This window comes from Pseudopipra pipra, chromosome 2, assembly GCF_036250125.1.
Source record: "Pseudopipra pipra isolate bDixPip1 chromosome 2, bDixPip1.hap1, whole genome shotgun sequence".
NCBI classification, from domain to species: Eukaryota; Metazoa; Chordata; class Aves; order Passeriformes; family Pipridae; genus Pseudopipra; species Pseudopipra pipra.
In genome coordinates, this window is record NC_087550.1 from 38,650,998 (window position 1) to 38,674,375 (window position 23,378).

At 42.5% G+C, this 23,378-nt stretch overlaps 1 protein-coding gene across 3 annotated transcripts in view; it reads right to left on the reverse strand.

Annotated features, from left to right (window-relative positions):
• Window positions 1–6,431: 6,431 nt before the first annotated feature.
• Window positions 6,432–23,378, reverse strand: part of SESN3 (sestrin 3) — a 45,667-nt gene continuing 28,720 nt past the window's right edge. For 2 of the 3 annotated variants that reach the window (XM_064645107.1, XM_064645109.1), the window contains 5 exons: window positions 22,223–22,391; window positions 19,868–19,983; window positions 17,273–17,463; window positions 15,862–16,006; window positions 6,432–15,029 (listed from right to left, as the gene is read on the reverse strand). In XM_064645107.1, the coding sequence (XP_064501177.1) occupies window positions 14,943–15,029; window positions 15,862–16,006; window positions 17,273–17,463; window positions 19,868–19,983; window positions 22,223–22,391 (708 nt within the window). In that variant the 3' untranslated portion in view covers window positions 6,432–14,942. The remainder of the gene's footprint in view (window positions 15,030–15,861; window positions 16,007–17,272; window positions 17,464–19,867; window positions 19,984–22,222; window positions 22,392–23,378) is intronic. The other variant, XM_064645108.1, reaches the window with a different exon arrangement.

Sequence of the window (23,378 nt, forward strand, 5' to 3'; positions counted from 1 at the left end):
GTGGGGCTGGTATAACTTTCTGTGGTAGTTGCAAATGAGATAATGTAATCTGGGGTGCCCTGACTAATCGAGAAAGCATCAGCAGCACAGTTGTTCTTTGTTACAGCTTGACATCTGATATTAATGGCCTTTTTGTGCTTTTAGTGCTTTTAAAACACCTTTCCTCTCTCAAAACACTCTAAGACTCAATTGATTAAGCTGCAGAATATGTAGGTAAAAGCTGAGGAGTTGCACGCAACAAATTCAGCTCTGCATGTGCCAGGAGAGGGGATGCTTTGATTCTTGTGAGATGCGATGAGATGCAACTGGGGTGCAGCATGATGGCCAGTTTGATACAGAAATCACATCACAGCAGCATGGTTCTTCACAGCTGACAGAGAGAAGCTCCTCTTGTATGGTGCTGTTCCTTGGACCGGCCTGTTATCACAACTTCTTTAGAAGGAGAACAAGCACTCTCTGAAAGTGGCAATTTTCCTCCTCTGACAGTATGGAGATCCTGGGACGAGTAAACCAGATGTTGACACCTACATTTTGCAAATACATGTCTTTGGGCAGACGAACCCCTGCAGCTGAGGCTATATCAGTCTCAGGTGTGTAGAAGCTGGTGAGGCACAGGTACAGGTTGCATTGGAAACAGTTGAGATCAGGTTGGCAGGTTGTGTGGAACTTTCAGCAACATGGTCTAGTGGAAGGTGTCCCTGCCTCAACCACGTCACCCAAAGCTTCGACACAGGGGTCTCTGCACCTCGAGGTGACCCTGGTCTCTGCTGCATCCACCCTGGGACCAGGCATTGATAATGGAAGAGGGATTTAGCAACCCCAGCAGCACAGCCCTGGGCTCAGGCCCTCTGGGTCACACCTCTGCTGCCATTGTGTGTTTTGGAGCTCCTCACCTCTGTGTGGAGCTCCATCACCAGATCCGTCCCTCCCTCCAGCTAGGGAGCTGCTCCTGTTCGGCAGGGAATCGAGCCATGCTTGTTCACAGGTTATCTCTCCAGCATAGTCGTGCCAGAAAATGGGAAAGATATTGGAAAATAAATACCAGTGTAACTCGTTTGACCAGGAGGGATTGTCTGGGAGCACGGAAGGTTAGGTGTGTCCACGGTGTGTGTGTTAGTGTGGTTGCAATACTGTGGGTTTGGCACGGGACGATTTCTCTTTGCTGCACAGTCTCCTAGACTGTTGGAGTTACTTTGATTTGGGAATGGATTCACTGGGCAACATCTGCCATTGATTTCCACAGAACTGGTGTTTCTAGCCAAGCAGAAATGCCTAAAGACTTTCCAGTGGTGTTAGTGTTACAGCTGTTTGGAAAATCTCCAAGGAAAGATATCCTGTCAGAATGGAATGATTTATCAAACAGAGTTCTTTTCATGGCAATTTACCATTTTTAGTGGAAAAGATTTTTCAGGACCAGGCTGGAACAAGCAAGGCCGAGAATCATCCAAGAGCAGCCCAGGGTCTGGATTAGAGATTTGGATGTGGACATTCAGCACCTGCTTCTGCCTAACAGTAGGTTTGGCATGTGAATATGGCTGTCTCCATCTCAGAGGAGTATCCTTCAGCCATGGCCCACCTTAGCATATGTGTAATTTCTCCCATTTGTAAGGGCAGAAAAAACCCTGTGTCCTTTCCAAAAATACTGAAATTGTGACAATATTCCTGGGAGGTAGAAGCCATTTTCTACTGAGCCACAAGCAAAATTGTCTGCAAAACTGAAGCAGAGGCTTCAAAATCCTCTTCAGTATCATCTTTATTAATAACTTGATATTTTAAACTAATTTAACATGGTGGGGAATGGACATCTGGAGCAGATGTCACTGTGTGACTTTTCCAAACCCTGGTTTGGAAAGACAGTTCTACCAGTCTTACTGGTAGAAGACAGTTATGGACCAAAGCCAGGAGCTGCAGCAGGTCTCTGCTTGGTCCTGACATCAAAAAGCTGCTGAGACAAGTGGAGGAGCTCCAGAGGGATGGACTCATGGAGACGTCACTTTCTGGGTTTATGCCACCCAAATGTAGTCATTTAAAATTTCTTCTCTGCAGGCACCAGAGTCCTTCCATTCAGTATGACTATCTCACCAGGCTTTTACCTGGGCACCTTGTCTGGATGCCTAAAGCTGGGGCTGATGAAGCTTAGCTGGGGTTGGTGGCTGACGGGGTTTGTTCCACCCATGAAGACCTTTGAGATGTCCATGTATGTGGTTCACCCAAATGATGGTACAGGTGGGGTGATCTTTCCCACAGTCCTGTGGAAGGCTCTTGTATCACTAAGTCCTTCCATACAGGCAGGACTGATACCAGTGCCTGATGCCTCCCGAGTGCTGCTTGAAATGACCCACAGTGCCTGTAGCCACATTTGGATGGGGGTACGGATTTGTGTGTGGTCCCACTGAAACAGATGGGATTAAGCCCTGTGTGCACCTCAACCACATGAGCTGGCCTCACCTGTGTGGAATGATTCCAGACCCCAGAGAACTTGGCTCACAGTTTTTTGAGTTAATGGAAATCATGCGCATTTGTGGGGTGGCTGAGTTCATCCTTCACCCTCAAGCATCCACGGGGTGAAACTGTACACCTTTGCACTGTAGGTGACAGCCTGCACTTGAAAACACCATTGCACTTTTCAAAATTGAGATGAGTATCTGATGTGGAGCAAAGGGGCTGCCTTCTCGAGGATCTGTGAGAGCATGGAGCCCATGGCTGCAGTAACAACAGGCATCCTGGTGTCAGAGGGGTGCAAATGGTATCTGAGGCTCATCATCCCACCAGTTAAGGAGGATGACAACTCAGATAGAATCATAGAATCATTAAGGTTGAAAGGGACCTTTAACATCATTGAGTCCAACTGTTAACCCAGCATTGCCAAGTGCACCACTAAACCATGTCCCCAAGTGCCACATCCACATGCTTCCTGAACACTTCCTGGGCTAGGTGACTCCACCACTTCCCTGGGCAGTCTGTTCCAATTCCTGACCAAATTTTTCCTAATCTCTAATCTAAACCTCCCCTGGTGCAATTTGAGGCCATTTCCTCTCATCTTGTCACTTGTTACCTGAGAGAAGAGACAGACCCCCACCTTGCTACAACCTGCTTTCAAGTGTCATCAAGGACAAGGGAACAAGTGCTCAGGCTCCAGTGATTAAAGGCAGTTCTGTTCATTCTCAGATCCTGTAATGCTTCAAATCATCCCCCCATGGGCGGGATCCTTAAGGGAGATTTAGTGGTGTGGGATCTATCTGGGAACCTGGTACTTGTTTTTTTTATTTCTCTCAGAAGTGTATTCAAAGTCTCACTCTTCCTGTCTCCCATTCACAGCTGAGAGCAGATGCAGGTGTTCCTCACAGAGCACATTCCCCCAGTGTACCCTGCTGGCACTGCAGGGACTCACGAGGACACAACACTGAGGTTCTGGACCTCTTGTTGTTGTGGGGATTCTGCATTTAGGTCTACTAAGTAGAGCTGGTAATTATGCCTCCAGCTGAGCTGCTTCTGTTCATTCTTTTTCCAAAAATTGTATTTGTCTTGTTTTGTTTTTCTTTTTTGGCATGAAAAAACTAGAAAAGAAAAAGCCTAGGAGTTAGCTTAAATCTAATACTGTGTTCTGAGCTGATTTTTTCAAATCACTGTGCTGTATTGCAGATGTAAGCTGCAGTTTAATCTTCTGTGAGCTGAACACTGCATGCCAACCCTATGGAGGTGGATCAGAGTCTCCTAGGAGATAATTCAGGGCAGATGTCACCCTCTGGTGGAGTCTCTCCCTCTCTCCTGGAGGGAGAGGAAGCCAAGAGAGATTAGCTAGGCAATTTAGCAAGGCAAATTAAGTGCCTGTATTGAGGCAGCACCATCTCTCCAGCCCAGCTCTTGTCCTGGTGCTCTCAGTGCATCGTGAGAGACACGGCACCACAAGGTCAGCATGGGAAAGGGGGTCTGGGCTGACGCTAAACCCTTCTTGGTTGGGGTCACATGCAGCAGCAGCAACTACTACTGGGGAACTCCTTCCTGGGCAATTCAAAACTGAATGTCACAGGTCACGACTGCTAAAACGCTTCCATTTTAGATGAAATCATGTATTTTCTTGTATTTTCTGTATCCAGTTTTTGGCAACATTTTATTGGCTAGATATGTTGATACTCTGAACACCAGTTCCAGACAGGAGGAGGAGGAGAACCTCCCTTCTGCAAAAGCACTTTCCTGCATGTCAGAAATGTTCCAGTTTTGCTCCAAGGGTCTGAAGAAAGCCCAGTGACAAAAACCACATGCAGAGGACACAGAGGGTAGATTTTAATTTAGAAGGAAATACTAATCCAGTGATTATGTTCTTTTATATATTGAAAAGTGTACAAAAATCAATGATATTTAAATGAGCTTATTAGGATGATGAGTGATGTTACTTAAACCTCTATAATTCTAGCTCAGGTTTGTAAAGCTCTGCTGGCCAGGTGCCTTACCAGATTGCTCCATCATGATCCCGTTAGAAGTTTTTTGGGGGAGTTTGCATGCTCCCCGTTTGCCTATAATTTGGGCTAATTTAGTGTGTGTGGCTGAAATGAAGTCATGCTGGTGGGTGCACTTCAGTAGCAGTTCATGTACACTCTGGAGAATATACATCCACTGATAGTTTTGTACAGGGGGCCAGGGCTAATCACCATTTCTTCCCAATGCCATGGAGGCACGAGGAGCCTGAGGCGATGCCGGGAAGAAGCAAAGGAGACCCCAGCACAAGTGGAAATCCACCCCTACGGATGTGGGCTTGCTTGGGCCATGAGTGGAGAGCCAGTCTCTGGTTGCAATGACAGGCTACTGCTGCTGCCCAGCCTGCTGCTGCTCATGCCTTCTTGGATGCATCTGGGAGCATGAGCGTGGCTGCACTCCCAGCTGATGCTGGTCATGGGGCACACCAGGGTGTCTCCCCGTGCTTTGTGAGAAGGGGAGGGACTTGGTGCAGCTTGGGGTCAGCCCAGCCGGGTGTCTCCCCAGGGATGATCAGCCAATTAACAGCCCATGGCTGCCCACCCTTATCCCAGCCATGGCCCTTTCCCAGATCCCAGGGGCATCCCACAGGGGTCACCTACGGGCTGCAAGGGAACTGCCCCGCAGCCACCAGCATGGTCACATGAGCATCCCTGTGACATGGTCCCTGGTCTGCCATTGCCCTCTGGTCTGTGGGTGTCTCTGGCCATGGGCTGGTTCCAGGGTGAGCAGTGCGGGCGCAGCAGGCGGTGGGTAGACGGCAGCAGAGCCATGGCAGCCAGGTGGATGGTCAAGGAGAAGTTCTGGGAAATCACCAACACACAGAGATATTTTTTGGCTTTGGATTTCCTGGAGGAACCATCTGGAGAGGTGAGGACAGGGTGCGGGGGAGTGGGGCTATCCTCTGCCTGTGCTGGGTACCTCTGTCTGAGCACTCACACCACGTGCTGGGGGAAGGTGCAGGGACCAAAATCAGGGTAGGGCAGACTTGAGGAGAGCACCATCCTGCCCTGCTGCTCACCTGTCCTCTGAGACTTCTAGGAACTAAAGCAGGAATTCTACAGCAGCCCTTGTTTTTGAGGAATACTGAAAGTTTATTATCTTTTTCACAACAGTGCTGGTGCCTGGAGGTGACAGCCACAGTGCCTGTAAGGGGACTGAAAGCTCTGCCTAGACCTAAGATGACAGATATTTTCAGTGTTTTGAAATTCCCACTGAAAGTAAATAAATAAGCACTTTATGTATATATATATATATACTCTCTCTCTCTCTAAAGAATATGTATTATGTATGTAATTATTTTATTGTGATCAGTGCATTTTTCAGGGCAGGATGAAGCTGAACCAGTCAGAGATGCCAGCAGGTAATGGCCATTGGTCACAGCCCTCCTCGGAGCACACACAGTACCTCTGAACTTTAAATAACTAAAGGAGTTATTTCCATTGTGAAGATAGGCCAGCTGAGCACCCTGCAGCTGGAGGATAAGATATACCCAAAAAACCCTAGGTCTGCAGCTTGTGTTAATTAGTTTTGTCTCTTCAGAGGGGAGTTGAGCACCTTTCCTAGGACAAACCGACTAGTGACCCCTCAGCTCTAAGTCATCCTTCCCTGGGGGCTGAATGGGGCAGAGGGCAGGACTGGGTGACTTGGGGGCAATCTGGCTGCTAGATAAGCTTGGCACTGCCCTGAGCCAGCACTGTTGGCACACATTTCCTCTCTCCTTCTCATTTCCTTCATGGTTTTATGGATCTCACCCACTGCTGCTCTGGAGTTCACTCTGGGCATCCTGGAAGAGGAATTAAATAACCTCTGTATTAAATAATACATAGATTAAAACCCACAACAAGGGCGTGAAGGGGAAAGACACTTCAAGGACTGGATTTTGTCCCAAAACACAGAATGTTCTGCTCCAGAGATGTGTTCCCCAGCATGTGGTAAATGATGGCTCAAACAGGAAACAGGTTTTATCCATTTTATTTAACCAATGAAATTCCTACTGATAACAATGAAAGTAATTTCAGCAAGTATAAATGCGATACAGTTTTAAACAAACCCCATTGTTCCGTACCTATAAATAGATTTTTCAAAACCTCATAAAAAGTGCAGATTTATGAATTGCTGTTAAAATGTTAATACATGATTCCTTTGTTTAAAAATGCGTTTTTGTCTCTTAACTCACAAAAAAAAAAGTTCCTTCTGCATCTGTTCAGATAAATTCAAGTCGGGTAACTTAAAAACTAACAAAAGTCACACACAAAAAAAATCCATCCCACTAGGTCAGTCTGTCCTCTGCAGAAAAAAAAACAAACCCAACCAGCAACAACAGAAAAAAAAAAAAGATAAAAGCTGCTCTGGGAACCCACAGTGAGCTCCTAGCAGCTGCCTCACCTTGCAGGCAAACCTCCTGTGAAAGTATGAAGCCTGTAGCCTGTCTCCAGAGCTCAGGGCAGGTGGGCCGGGAGGCAGGACAGGTGATGTGCCACCTGCCTGCAGGATGCTGTAGGGACTGTGGGACCCATAGAGCTACCACGCTTCCTCACTTTGTGGGGGTGGGAGGGAGCAGCAGGATCAGAGCTTTGTCCTTAACCCTCCATCCTGAAACACCTGCATGGCTATGGCAGAAGGAGGCAAGAAGCTGAGAGCTGCTGGGCTGGGTACAATTTACCCCCTGTCCAGAGGGTCAGAGGTGGGAGATGCAATGAAACACCCCTCCCCGGGCACAGCACTGCCCTGCCCTGGCCTGCCCTGGCCTGCCTGCCACCCCAGCCAAGGGGGCTCAGACCCACGGCTGCCAACAGAGAGCCAGCACTGCTTCTTTCCCCGATGTGCCAGGCTCTGCAGACAGCAAACCAACGGCTAATTTTTGCACTCTAGAGAGGCTTTGAAGCTTTTCAGCTGCAGGAACACCATGACTACATCTGCAGTCCAGCGGCTTGTCCATCCATCCCTCTCACACCAGCAAGGCTCACGTTCCCCCCCAAGCACTGGTGAGCAGACTGTGGGGGGACAGCCAGCGGCAGGCTTATGGGCACAGGGGGCTGAAACACATGCCAGACCCAAGCCTTCCTGGTGTTTGGGTTCAAATATAGTCAAACACAGGGTGGCCGTGCAGCTCTGATCTTGCTTTTTGCAGAGAGGGGCTCAGCTCACCCACAGTCCAGAGAGAACAGCTGGCACTCCTCTCTGTATCTACAGTGGTATTTTATCTACAGCAGGGTCTGTTTAGCAAGAGCAGTTTAAAGTGGCTATGTTTATCAAGTTTGCTACTTTATGAATTTAAAAAAAAAAACAAAACAAAAAACAACAACGAAACAAAAAACCAAACCCCAACAACTATAAATACAAAGACTCTCACACACCAGACACTTGCAGCCTGCGTGATTCATAAACTGCATCAATATTCTGTTAAAAAGCTTATTCTACTTAAAACTATACATAGTACAAGAGACCGAAAAGTGGCAGTCGTGTACGGGCACGCTACCTGCCCCAGGGTGGCCCACAGTCAGGTGCTTCCTAAAAAATCAAGGAGTTACAGTAACATGGCACAGGACTGCAAAGCCGATCACAGCTTCTGCTTACACTGCATACGAAGTACCAAGGGGAACACAAAAAAGAACTGGTGTTAATACTGATGGATTAAAGAGTAACTATAAAGATCAAAACAGACGTTCACAGCATGCTACATATATTGCTCACAAACTTTTTTTTTTTTTAAAAAAAAGGCTAATACAAAACAAGGAGTTGGCAGTCTGATTTTCAGTTATGTCAGATAGAAAGATAAAGCGTATACATTCATCGTGTGGCTTTCCAGCAAAAGGAGAAGAGGGTAAAACCAAGAGATTTCAAGTTTACAAAATTCCTATTTTTTTAAGCTACAGTTTATATCCAGTTCCGGTCACAGTTGTGGAAAGATCTCTGACTGCATTGCCTTGCAGAGTCCAAGGGCTGTAGCCTAATTACTATTATTTTTTCCCTAAAAGTGGCTGCATTACTCACCACCCTGAGTGGGCTGCTCCTGCAGGCACCTGGGCATGTGGCAGCTGGGTTGGAGGGAAGAGGTTTGGGTCTGGTGGCACGACATGAGCATGAAGTGAGGAATGAGAAACAGTTTTGGACAGTGCATGTTCGGACCTGCTGCTGTCGCTGCCCCTCAGACCCCTCAGCTGGAGACACAATGCTTGGTGATTCACCCATTTTGCCTGAAAACTCCCGTCAAATGCCTGATGGGGGCAAGAAAATGCAATTCAACAGTGGGAAGTTTTTCTTGGGCAGAAGTGACTGGTTCCCTTCCCCTGCTCCACCTGTGGAGTAAGCAAAGGGTCCCAGCCCTTTTCCCAAAGCAGCCCTCTGAACACCTTAGAAGGAGGTATCTTCCGCCACCTCCCCTATGCACAGGCATAGAAAAGAACCTCTTGGACACATCAATGAAGTTTCTGCAACTGACCAACACATCAACTCCTCCTGTGCTGGCCGTGTCCCCTCAAGAATGCCTGTGATCTGTACCTCCTGATGCTGATAGCACAGCTTGCTCCCCACAGTTAGTAAAATAATTGGCATCTTCAGTACCACCTCTAACTACCATCAGGAACAAGGGCAGAATTCAGGTTTCTATTTTCCACAAGCCCTGGTGATACTCAGTACCCATAGAAACACCCGACCCTGCCGCTGTCTCCAGCAGCCGCTCCACAGTGTGCATTTGGATTTTTTTCCCATTGGTAAGTGAAAAACCCAAATCCTCTTGTTCCAGAGGCTGGATGCAGTCTGCCAGGCTGCAAGACACCTGAGGGGATGCTGACCCAATGGCCCTGTAAGCCTGCCTGGCACAAGGGGACCTCAAATCCCCCATTAGATGTCCCTCAGAGAAACCTGCACAGTTGAATAGCTCAAACATGGGGTGCTTCGCCAAAGAAAGTGTTTCCTTAGTGTATCCACTGGATTTTTACTGTAACTCCAGAGATGGGCTCTTACATGCTACTGGCAAATGCTACCTAAATATACTGAGTTTCATCCTTTCAAACCACATATAGAATTTTCCTGTCCAGAAATAACCTAATATGGCAATTAAGTGTTTCTAAACATAAGAAGGAGCCTCTGCACTCAACTCAATCTTGTTTTTTCAAAGTTAAGGCTGGGAGGTTGTCCCTGCATGGTTGCTCAGGGCTGTGAACTGGGAAGACAGGAAGCACTTGATGAAGGATGGGGGTGGTGACAGGTTGGAAAATGACAATTTTTGCCCCTAATGAGTGGTAGAAGGATTAAATGTCTGCAAAACAGACCTGATGTGTGTTTGGGGAGCAGCAGCATGACCACATGACAGGAAATGTGCTCTACGGAATAAATTAACACTGATCAAGATGCTCCTAAAGTTTCCTCATACTACTGTGCTCTCTCCATCTCCCACACCTGTGATCTATGCAGTAGGTATGAAATGCTAAATTAATTTTCATTTGGAGATAAAAACTTTCACTTACAATTCCTAGATATAGAAAAGCTGGTGGATGCATCTCTTCAGACAGACATAGTGCTGGGGGACATTAGGGACTGTAAATCTGAAGTTCAGATAGTGAAAACTGACATTTTTGTCCAGCTCTTGGAATGATCATTAACAGAAAATTAATTCTTACACCTTTATATTCAGATCTGCTCTGGGAAAGTTCATTTAAAATGAATCCACTCCCCTCCTCCTTTATTTTGTGCAACAGCATCCCTTACGGGAGAAGGATCCAAACCTCTAAGGAAAGTAACTGAAAGAACATCACTTGAGATCAAGAAGACTTCAGTATTTCTTTCTAGCCAAAACTTTTTAGCCCAGGCACAAGTTATCCACTTACTACCTCAAATGAATCTTTCTGCAAGTTGAAGTTAAATAATCCAGCTCTTCTGAAAGGGAGTCCAAATTCTGGAACATGAGCCTGAAATGCATGCCCATGTTCATGGAAAACACACATGCATGAGAAACATTGAGAACCTGTTCTGCAAGAGCAGCAGCTTACAGTTTAACTGCTTTGGGAGAGATTTCTGTAAGCCTACATTAAGTCCCCAAAACAACCCATTTCATTAACAATTGCTGCAAATCACATGGATCTGGTACACATTATTCCTGTAATCTCTATGGAAACTAATTGTATTCTGTTGAATTTAGGTGACTAAGTTTCTTTAAAAATCTGACTCAAAAATGCAAGTGGGCACCTGCTAGGATTTTGCCGAGTGCCTGGGTGCTTAAATGTCCACTGAAATTTAGGCAGCTAGCTGCTTTTTCCAAACCCATGAAAATATCTATCAGCATCACTACAAACAAAAATACTTTTGAAGAATTTGGTGCTTTGAACTTCTGCACTCAAGTAACAGAGCAGCAAAATGTTTTCCTTTTTGTTCTGTTCTGATCTGTTTTACATTTATAGAGACCCACATATATAATTGTTTACAATCACTGATTTTCCTGTCCTTAAAGGCTTTTTTTAATACATAGGAAGAGCTGATAGTGGCAATTCTTTAACTCTTACAGCTGAAAGTACATCCTTTTCAAGGATCAAGGTGCTGGTCAAAGGAGATGATTGTCCTGCTCTACTCTGCATTGGTGCAGCTTCACTTTGAGTTCTGTGTGCAGTTTGGGGCACCACAATATAAAAAAGACATTAAACTATTAGAGAGTGTTCAAAGGAGGACAACAAAGGTGGTGAAGGATCTGGAGGGGAAGCCATATGAGGAGTGGCTGAGGTCACTTGTCTGTTCAGCCTCAAGGAGATTGAGGGGAGACCTCACCAATCTCTTCAGTCTCAAGACCAATGACCAGTGACAGGACTCGAGGGAATGGCACAAAGCTGTGTCAGGGGAGGTTTAGGTTGGATATCAGGGAAAGGTTTTTCACCCTGAAGGTGGTTGGTCACTGGAACAGGCTCACCAGGGAAGTGGTCACAGCATCAAGCCTTACAGAATTCAGGAAGTGTTTGGACAGTGCTCTCAGGCACATGGTGTGACTCTTGGCAATGGTCCTGTGCAGGACCAGGAGCTGGACTCGATCTTGATGGGTCCCTTCCAACTCAGCATATTCTATGATTCTATGATTTTCATTTTAATGAAGGCTTTAGGGCAAAGGATATATGTTTCAGTTCAGCCTTGATGAAAATAAATCCATCTACAGCTCACCAAAATTCTGCTACAATAGTAGCTGTAGCAGCTATCTGCACAAAATGCACCCAAGTTTAAAATTATTATTTCTGTTTTAAAAATTATTTCTGTTCTTGTATGATGACAGTCTCGTGATGTTCAGCTGTGGGTAGAGTGTTCCAGAAAATGTAAATGCTTTCTCCAATTGGCACCTTTTTCACTTCTCTTTATTACAAAAAAGAATGCAGGAATTTCAGCAAGGATGTACTCTATTGCAACACATTTTAAAGTGACTCTGCAATGATAAGAAGCTTTCCATGCTCAAAAGCTCTGTTCCCTACTTACAGTGTTTCCTGTGCTAGTTGGTTAATTTGTACCTACCAAGCTTTCTCTTCAGTAGACGGGAGACTGTACACTTTGTTTTTATGTTGGTCATGGCTGGGATTTTGTAGACTAACAATGCTGGTAATTACCAATTTCAGTAAAGGAACACAGAGGGAGAGTATCTACGTTTCCAATGATTACCGTACTCTTAGGAAAAATATTAATGAAGTGTGAAGATTCACATTCACGAGTGCTTAAAAACGCAAAAAAAAATCCAAGAACACTTGCACATTAAAATTTGGCACAGTGTGAACCTAAAGTGTGCAAAAAGAGTATGGTAGTATTGTCTGACTTTAAACACCTATTCTGAACAAACATCTATTAAAACCCCAAAATCTGATTGTAAAAACTAGGCTATAAATTCTTGCACTGTAAATGCAATACTTTGAAAAAAAAAAAATGCCACGTGGAAAACTTTACCAGATGTTTCAAGTTTGCATTTAATATTTAAAAAAAAAATTGAAATAGCAAACTAGTTGTACAATGACATTTCCTATGACGGAATGTCTTGCAGGCCATATGTGACTTGATATGGCACCTTAAAAAAACCAAAACAAAACACTGATTTACTACAAATTTTATGAAGCAATCCATTTATGGTTTCTGTATTTCAAATCTGGTCATGTACTTTGCTCAGAAGGCATTTGAGCTAGCAAGTATATTTCATATGAAAGAAGTAAAGGCACTCATGATTCCAAATGTAAAACTCAACCTACCCAAGAAGTCTTTGCATTTCTGAAGGGAAACTAAGCCATCATATTAGTTACCCAAGTCTAATTTCACCTCCTTTCCAGAGCTCAGCTGTGCTTCTTGAGAACTACTTGACTTTTCAAAACAAAGGAATTCAAAATAGTACTGAACAGTTCCCATCACTTGAAAAAAGCAAAAGTATTGCATGAAAACTTCTCTCAGCAGAACTGTTCTATGCACAAAAGCCATTATGTATGGCCACTACAATCACAGGAGGGAGGAAAAAGAATCATAACAACTTAGAAAGTTAATCTAAGTTCATACATATGAGCATCTCAATAATTCTGAGAAATCTTTGCAGTTAGCTATACAAGATAAATAAATCTGATGTTCTATCCAATGCTCTCTCTAGAAGACAGTCTGATGCTGTCTGTTGGGTAGTTTTCTAAATAGCCAACATGACATTAAAAAAATTAATTATTGATTTCTTCCTCAAAAGGTTTTCACATGCAGAGTCTGCAGCCTGAAAGTGCAGAAAAGTGTACAATCATTTAGCTTTCCAATCTGGAACAGATAGATAAAGCGGAAAAACCAACATGCGAAGTCACAGCAAGGATCATAAAAGGGAAAAAAGAGAAAACTAACTTTAGAAGAGTACTGGTCCAGGATTTTGTAAATGAAAAGTGTCAAAATATGACTGGTAGTATTTTTTCAACTATTCTGCAATCACTAATGAAAAAAAATTCTGTAGTAATTTCTACAATCCAACGGAATATTAAAATCAAACCTGACTAGTTAGTTTTGAATGTATGCCACAGAAATAAAGGCCACCCTCCTCAAAAGAAATATGAAAAGTCCAAACCAACAGACAAAAGTTGAAGCAGTGACAACTTGTGTTCTACTGGGTAAGTTTAAGCATCTCTTTAGGCACTTCACTGGTTCATTAATGCAATACAAAATAAAGCTATAAATATCAACATTTTGTGCTCTTAAAAATTAGTCAAAAGCAACAAAAACCAGCACAAAAGTGTGACATTTTTGGCAGCTTATTTCTTCCCTTCCCCAATATTACTGGTTGTCCAAAAATGCTTTGTTTTGGGGATGCTTTGGCATCTCAGTATCAGGTTGTCTTAAGCCGTAAAAGCTAAAACAAAACTGCTAGGCCTTAGACAATAAAGAAATTTGGTTTTAAAATTTCTTTATGGCTATATAAAAAGGACACTTTAGCAGTGGCATGTCAGGGAAAAAAGCTTGATTTCTTTTTAAATATTGCACTTTTCTTTTGTTCACTCACACTAATGCATAGAAACTTTTTAAACTTTGAATATTACAATTTCATGCTATGAAAAAGTTATGGGAAGTAGATTTCTATACATCCAATATGAAAGAACAGATATGCTAGCCTTCCTTTACTTTCCTTAGTTACAACATTGATAAAGGAGAGAGTGCAAAAAACCCCACAACCCTATTTTTGGTCAGCCTGCGTATTAATTTTATAGGTGCCAACTAAAAAAATTGCAACATGTGATGAGCATGGATATTGTCAGGACAACTGAGGGTGACTGTCAGTAAAACAAGGTTATGCATGATTGAAACACAGTAAGTGTGACTGAAATGGCAAATCATGAGGCCTCTTCTCTTGGGAAGGGGCATGACAAAGCAGATGAATTTCGCACTTCAGTAGCATGCTGTAGGATTTATCAAGATTAATTTCACATTAAAGTGTGCTCGATGTTTGCATCCACATCTCGCATCACCTCCAATTGCTGTAGTAAGACAGTGACTGGCAGCAGTCTCCGGGAGACACAGAAGAATCCAGTGGGCATTTCAATGCAACACAGCCCGCGTGTCTCTGTCATGAGTCAGGACATGGTGGTACGTTCTCAGGACAGGCAGAACTGATCTTCTGCTGGACTCCACTAATCTGAAAAATGATTGCTTGGAAAAAGAAGTCTCTAAGCACTTCACTCCAGTGCCTAAAGAACAAAGCGCTAGGATTGGATATAATAAAAACAGTTTCAGGATCCTGACCACCGCGCAGAAATCCAGGCGGAAACAATGCAGAGTAGTGCTCCTCAGTGTTACTTTTGTTATCATTAGTAATGTTAAGCATCAAGAAAATAAAACACGTCATTGCACATTACAGCCGCCAAGAAGCACGGCTAAACTTTGACACTAGAGAATTGAATAACCTGATGCTACATCACAAACAGCTTCTGGTGTGTATCTATTTCAAAAGGTCTTTACATACTCAGTAAAAACTTCTTTACTCCTGCCCAGCAAATCCTTCAGGTTAAGTGACGAGTTATGGCACGAAGGGCATACAGAAGTTCGGCTTGCATCCGAGCTTCCATTAGAAGTAGATTGACATGAACCTGTTAAAAAAAATTAAATCAGCCATTTAGCTCACCTCTGAATGCAACATCATTATTCATTTAGGCTAAAATTTCCTACCTTTACTAAAGTATTGCTGAAGAAAACTATGTCCTTTCCTCCAGTACTCTCCTGCAGTACTGCAGTTCCTCTTGAGACAGCTGTGTAGTATGCCAATATGGACAACATCCCAAGACTGCAAGAAACTAGCCTCAACTGCTGCTTTAAGCAATCTTCCATCCGAGAATTCCCAATATACCTTTTTTAAATCTTAATAGCATTAGTTCTTCCTGAATTGTATTTTGTTTTCTTTACTAGCACCTTTGAGCACTATAGGAACATAGAATAAGGAACAGTTTCCATTCTAGATTAGGCTAGCAGGCACACAAGCACTGAACCCTTGTCAGGAAGCATTTCATGGGGATATCTGAAGGCATGTTGACATCTTTATTGCTAAAAAACACCATGAAGATTATATATATATATATATATATGTATATATGAGTTTAAGTATTTTTTGATTTCTAGATCCCAAGTATTGGCATAGTTTACCACTTCTGCATTCTCAAGTTTATCTACTTTTCTTTTACAGTTGTCCATTTTATAAAGAAGCCATTCAAAATTATAATAATAAAAAAATGAAAGTATTTCCAGTACATTAAGAAGTATTTTTGTAAAACTGGTAACTAACACTCAATGAATTAATCTCATTTGGTTTTCTCTGATTTAAAACAGTTCATTTGACAGATACTGCTGTTTTTAGGTGTCCCCATATTTTTATTTTTAAACAGCACAGGGGTCTCTGTGAAGCCACTTTGGCTTTGAGATACATACCTTCTCCGAGTGCTTGAACTGACGCCAGTAACTATCGTACATGCGCTTGGTAGTTCTCTCTGGGTAGCAGGTCACTGTCTTTATGTAAACCTTCAGGCTGCGTTCAAGTAGCTGATTAACTTCCCCATAATCATAGTCATCATACCTAAAAATAACACAGGTAATCACTCTGTTTGATATAAGTTTTTAAAAGCATTGTCTTTTGCAGCATTATGTTCTTAAGCCTGGGAATTGGAGCATTTATTATACATGACAGAAAACCACCTGCTAACATCTAAAAGGCTTAGCAGAATCATAGAATTGTTAAGGTTGGAAAAGACCTTTAAGACCATCAAGTCCACTGTTTAGTCAGCACTACCACCATGATAAACACTAAACCATGTCCTCAAGGTGGACATGGACACTTCCAGAGATGGTGACTCCACCACTTCCCTAGGTAATCTGTTTCAGTACTTCACAACCCTTTTTGTGAAGACGTTTAATATCCAATCTAAACCTCCCCTGGTTCAACTTGAGGCTGTTTGCTCTCATCCTGTCACTTGTTACCTGAGAGAAGAGAGTGACACCCACCTGGCTACAACCTCCTTTCAGGTAGTTGTAGAGTGTGAGAAGGTGCCCCCCGAGCCTCCAGACTAAACACCCCCAGCTCCCTCAGCCACTCCTCATAGACCTTGTGCTCCAGGCCCCTCACCAGCTCTGCTGCCTGTCTCTGGACATGCTCCAGCACCTCAACGTCTTTCTTGTTGTGAGGGGCCCAAAACTGAACACGGGATTCAAGGTGTGGCCTCACCAGTGCCAAGTACAGGGGGGACGATCACTGCCCTGTTCCTGCTGGCCACACTATTGCTGACACAGGCCAGGATGCCATTGGCCTTCTTGGCCACCTAGGCACACTGCTGGCTCATGTTCAGCCACTCTGGACCAGCACCCACAGGTCCTTTTCCACCAGGCACTTTTCCAGCCTCTCTTGCCCCAGCCTGTAGCACTGCCTGGGGTTGTTGTGGCTCAAGTGCAGGACCTGGCACTTGGCCTTGTGGAACCTCATACAACTGGCCTTGGCCCATCGATCCAGCCTGTCCAGATCCCTCTGCAGAGCCTTCCTACCCTTCCTGCCCAACTTTGTGTTGTTTGTGAACTTGCTTTGAGATGTTGTTTTTCCTGATCAATGGTTTCAGACTGGCTTCAGAGAAGACATTTCTGTAATAATTTCTATCCTGATATCCTGATAATTCTTTTCTGTACTGGAAGGAAAAGTTATACTGATATGCCAGAAAACCCACTCTAACTTCCAGACTGAGGTATTGTCTTCACTTTAAACACCCAGAGTCTAAAATCATGCTTTTCACATGGTTCATTTTTCTGTTTACATAGTTAAAAGTCTATTCCTAAGCCAGGGGATTTTTCTCCATACCTGATTCCATACATACAGTGGACATAGTTAAATAAAGCTCTTCTTAGCATCGTTGTATCAACGTCTTCATGTGTTGCCATAGTGTTATATGTGAGGTTATATACCATCCGAAATTTCTCGTCCAGAAGATGCCCAATATCAGAATAAAGCCTGTTTACAAGGGAAAAGCCATGATTCTCCCAAGTATAGTCCTGCAGGAAGAGAAGGAAATATAAATGTACGAATGAAGTGAATTCCCTATCCGATCCTCTCTATGGCTCAACAGTTTTTGTTGTCTGATAATAATAACTTAAATATCTTCCTAAAGTTTGCATTTTGAATTTTTCATCCACATCACCTGCTCCATTCCCCCAGACTTCTTGGCAATGAATATCATATTGCAACACCCTATCTCCAGCTGGATATCATTAGCCTACAGTAGAAAAAACCCTAAGGTTCTCCTGAAGCACTGAGGGAATTTTCTTCTGCTTTGTCACTCTGAAAAGTATCACTCTATGTGGGATTGGCCTGTAAGTTTAAAAACTTGTGTCTCTTGAAGGCTTTGATGCTTAGCTCTGAGCAGAGATGGACTATTTACTTCCAGATAGGATGTAAAACCATTGGTTAAAGCACTGAACGGTCCTTGAAAAAAATTATAAAATCCAGGCTGCTTTGGTCTTAGACAATCATCTGGACTGCAAGGATAAAAGCTTGCCTGCTCCTATCAGGAACGGGAAATCTTTGCAGACTGCATGGCATCGGCAGTGGAGAACCACTCTGCTTCAGAGCAGAGTGCAGCCACAGTTTGTGCAGTGGTCACACAGAACATGTTAGTTTGCCCACATCCTTGGCAAGTGTTCGATCATTCAATCACTGATGGCAACTTTAACAATCAAGGGCATCATCTCCACGTTCTTCCTGTGCCTAGCTGTTTTCAAAAGGTACTGTTGGGCAAGGGTCTTCTCCCAGGCACTTTGGAGCATGTCTACTCTACTGTCCCCCTGATTAGGATAGTGGGGAAGAGCATGTAGGATATTACTCGGTTGCCTAACAGAGGCATTCAGTGACATCTGAAACACGCCACAACATCACACTGGGCCTCTGGCTCCCCGTACAAAAGACCAAAAGGCATGTGAGAAATATGCCCTACCTACACAGCCCTGGAAAGGTGTCCAGGACACCTTGGGCATCACAAAAGCCTCTGAAAGCCAAAAGGCCCAGAAACGGTAAAGTGCTGTTCACTAACAATGAAAAAAACAAAAAAAACCCCTCAAGTTTAAACACATTCTGCTGTGTATAGAATAGTTTTTTCTATTACTGAATTTAAACCCACAGAGATAAAGCAGTCTTGCTTTATCAGAATAAAGATTAGATTTTTTTGCAGGAGTTTGGGATACTACTGCAATTTAAATACCATTAGCAGCAAAGCATTTTTGAGGCTGTGGGTATATACACCTAATTGTTAAGAGCCAGACATAAAAAAGTTAAATTATCAAGGTGACTCCTTTGAATGTAGGCCAAAAGCTCTTCTGTTTATTTAAGAGCAGAGATGTTTTAGTTCCAATTTCAACTTCTCTGGAGCTTTTATCCAAGGGAGCCTGCTGCTCCTAAAGTAGTTAAGCAGAAGGTTTGATTTAGAGGCACAGACTTTGCCTTATTCTTTTTGGCAGTAACAAGTTACTTCAGGCTCATATAAAGACCACAGAGTAAATTTTCCAGCTAGGTAGAGATTGCTATACAGATAAATACATTTCCTGAGAGTGATCGTGGATTCTGTATTTTACAGTCTTAGATACATCTTCTGACCATGAAGTTTTCCTGCACCCACTGTTGTTTTAATTGAAGTTGTCTGATTTGGTTTAAGGTTTCTTTCATTGCTTTCAATTTATTACTAGACTGTTCAATAATGTACTCTATTAAGACAGAACACAACAACTTAGAATGTCCCTCCTGTTATATATTTCATAAAGTTCAGGATTCTGGTCATGGAAAAAGATGCCAGTATATAAGAAAATGTACAGGTAAAATGTACATGCTGTTCTCTCAATAGCACTGGAAAAGATGTATTAAAATACATCAAAAACTTTAGTAATCATTTTTAGGAACTCCTTTTCTTTCCTAGCATCCAAAATCCAGTGATATGGTGCACATATGAGAACAATACCCACTAAATCGCTCTCACAGACATATATATATATATACACAGGTATTGATAACCACTGGGCAGAGAATACTAGATAAAAAAATGACAGGAATAAAGAGTTCCTCCAGTGGATTTTTTTTAATACAACATCTAGAGGGATGGGAAAGAAATTGTTTCTTTTCTGCCTTTCACTTTTATTCTAGATGCAGTGATATGCTTTACAGTTTTAAAACATTAATACTGGTAATAATGGACATAAGACAGAAAGCCATGTACTACCTTGTCTGAGATTTAAAAATAGTAAAAGACTCCATCTCAGGGACATCTGTGGAACCTTGTGAGTTATTTAATGGATGAGGACAAGAAAAGGAGCATGCAAAAAACATGCCCCACTACAACCTCTTTTATGCTACTTGCCCTGTATTGAGATATATGAACATTTGTTGAGTGAATGTGCCTTAAAGTGACGGTACCTGAGCTCTGAATGTTGGCAGATGGTCTTCTCCTCGCCTTGCAAAGTCTTTGTACCCAAACCCAGGATCTTCAATATAACGGGAGACATCTGTAGAAACTATTTCATCATCAAATGCTGTGAATAAAACAGCAAAATGCTTTGCTTTAGGCAAGCATGTGATTTAGTGCCGACTTCCATCTACCACTCTATGACAGGACTAGAGGACAATTTTAGAAGTTGTGCAAAGGAGAAGAGTGATACAAAGGAGAATAGTGGTACAAAGGAAAGAAACATTTCAATCCTAATCTGCTTGTATGGGATCCATCGCTTTCACTGAGCCCACTAAACGTCAGCCTATAGCAGACAACATACTTCTACAAAAAGGGAAGAGATGGGCTAAACTTCAAACTGGTGGTTTGCTCTTCTCTCTGCTGACTTCTGAGGGAGGCTAGATATCTTAAATCAGGAAGGTGAATCCCATTAGTAAGGTCATTGTGTTTGGCCAAGAAACAGAAAAATGTACCCTTGACAACAGGATTGCTACACTGAGCAGGTATGGTGTCAGGAATCACACCAGCTCTGTTCCATAATCTGGAGTATGAGCAACCAGACAGCAATGCAACACTCCACTTGTAAATATCAGATGAAGATTATATGAAAGCAAAGAGCTCTACAGTACATCAGGGTGAAATTCTGCCAGAAGCTCTAGTAACTAAGCATCTTCAAAGAGCTCCAAAACATATCACTAAGCAAGCACAGGTTCTCTATCAGGAATCAATATTTCCCTCACGAATAAACAGGTGGCTTGATTGTGTAACTACCTCTGCAGAAGTTGACTACTGCATAGCTGACTGCATTTGACCCTGATGTTAAAACTGTGGCTCGCTTCCACATGCATTGACAGAACAGTTGCCATATGTCCCCAGTTAGCACCTTGAAAAGTCAGTTAATTTAAGAATTGCAGAAGTGCTTTATCTCCTCTTTGCCTCATTAAACAATCAAAACATAACTGTGTAGGAAGAAGCTTGCACAACATCTGCCACAGTAAATTCTCAGCAAAGAATAAAAAAACTGTATACATACACTCCTCTCACCTGACAAGCACTGAATTTCATGAAAGGGCAAAGGCCTAACACACACAGACTCCTCAAGTAAAATCAGCAAAAGGCAAAGGGGGAGGAAAGTCAATAAAACTATTAGCAACCTCATCCAAAAAACCCTTCAGTCCTCTTCCTCATATGCCTGAAGTTGCAGAGACTCATGGAAGTCATGATTTGATAATGCAGCTGCAATGGCTGTCTGTTTATCTGCACTGCTGACACTGCCTGACCATAGGAAAACAGAGCAAGAATATACCATGACCATTTCTAAATATCCAGCCACAATGTTGTTGGATGTATCTTCTTTCAGAGACTTTACATGTTCCTAGAGATCCACAAAACAATCTCTCTGCTGATCTGCAACACATTCTTCCTCCCTTTTGTGCTCATTGCACAAAGACACTGATACCTTAAAACACATTTGGTCTAAAGCTACTGAGAACTAAATTAGCTAAGAATAGTGTAGTAAAATGTGAAGCATTTTATGGGTCACTTCTCAAAATGATACAAGCAATCACCTTCAAGTAGCCTCTACTACGAGGAAATAGCTGGAGATTCTGATTGCCTTAATAATATTCTTTCTTCTAACACTTTCTTTGCAAACAAAACCCCATCTTCCTGTCTACAGGAAGCAGACTTTGTTTTGTGGTTTGTTAGAGATGGCAGCCTCCAGAGCATATGAAGAATATGGAAAAGAAGGCTTCAGCTCAGAATTTTGAACATTATTTAAAAATAAAAAAATGCTATGAATCTCTATCACAACACAGGCAGTGGAACAGCACGGCAGTATGATCACTCAGAACGGCAAGTTATGAATGTCCTTTCCAGCTGGGCAGTAATCGGTGAAGAAGTTGAGTCTCATTCCAATCTAATTCCTAAACTAAATGTCATATCTGAAGGCTACTTAGGAGTGTCATTGAAGTTCTAAGTGCTGTAGAAGGTAAACCTTTGAAGTATTAGTGAATATTTATATGAATGAATTATTTTGAAGATATAGAACATATACAGAAAAAGAAATTTACTCACTACTTTTTAAAGCCTACAGTCTTTTTTTTTAATATACAAAAGCTGAATTTCAAGTTGTAAAAAGGATGGTGTTATTTGATGATCAAGAAATCTTAAGCAGATGAAGCAAGTGACAAGACCACCTAATACACTCCTACTTAATGAAGAGCCAGAATAAAGAAACAGAAAAAGTTTCAGTCACTGAACTACCCTCAAGTATTTTTTTCTTACAAAGCATAAACAAAACGGAACTGGAAAAGCACAAATACCTCCACTAATTACTAGCAGACTCTCCTTCTTCTCCTTTTCAAAGCGAGTTGCCATTTCTTCCTGAGAGGCTTCTTCATCCTCTTTATCTTCTTGTAGTCTCTTCATCCTTTCCATCAAGGCCTCCAGCTCACTTAAAGAATCTGCAATCTGCAAAAACACCATGACATTCTGCAAAATTAGAAGATAGACAATGTGTGTCATCTTCGGATTTCATGCTTGACAACAAGTGCTCTCAAAACCAGACAGCAGCAGCAAACACAAAAACTGAAGCCAGAATGCATTTTGTCACATACAGCACAGACAACAGCTTTCAGACAGCAAGAAGACAGGAGCTGGGAAGCGTTAATGTAACCTGTTGCAGTAATTTCTGCAGTGGGATTAACAGCATAGGGGTGGTGTTTGAATGTAGGAACCACAGTCACTTATACATTCCCTCATGTAGATAGCTCAAGAAAATCCATCTGTGGGCCCTACATCTATCAGAAAACAACTTTTAATACGAAGGTAACTTTTTTCAGTCTATTGGTAATGAAAATATGTTTCTGAAGAGATACAGTGCAATACTGCAATGCAGAAACACAACCTCAGATGGCAAATCAGTGCTTTTCACTATGTATGATCAAAATAACTATTATGTTGACCCTTTTTCATACTTTTGTGAGGAAAACAGACCACTTTTTCCTAGAAATACATCAAAGTTTTGGGTGCTCTGAAATGTACTTATCATTCAGATTTTTCATAAGATAAATTGTTTGAGTGGTTTTTTTCCACCTTTTCGAGTCTGTTCTTCTGCCTATAGCTATAATTGTTTTCTAGTATGCTGCTCAGTGCTTAACCAGCAGCACAGACTCAGCAGCAACCCTTGGCCCAGTACAAATGGGGAGTGAGACACCCTTGTTGTATGAGCTAGCATGTCTTACAGGCTAGAAGTTTAAGACACAGCGATTGAACTAAGCGATCACATGTGCACATTCTTCTGCTAATTGTAAAAATTATATCTAGCGAGTCTCTCATAGTCCTGATCTTCCATCAAAGGCAACGAGGCTAATTAATCAGTCAGCATTAATTCAAGAACATGTCTTCAAAAGCATTATAGAGCCCCTTTCAGGAAAAAAAGTTCACACTTAAGTTAATTAACTAGTAATCAAAGTTCTC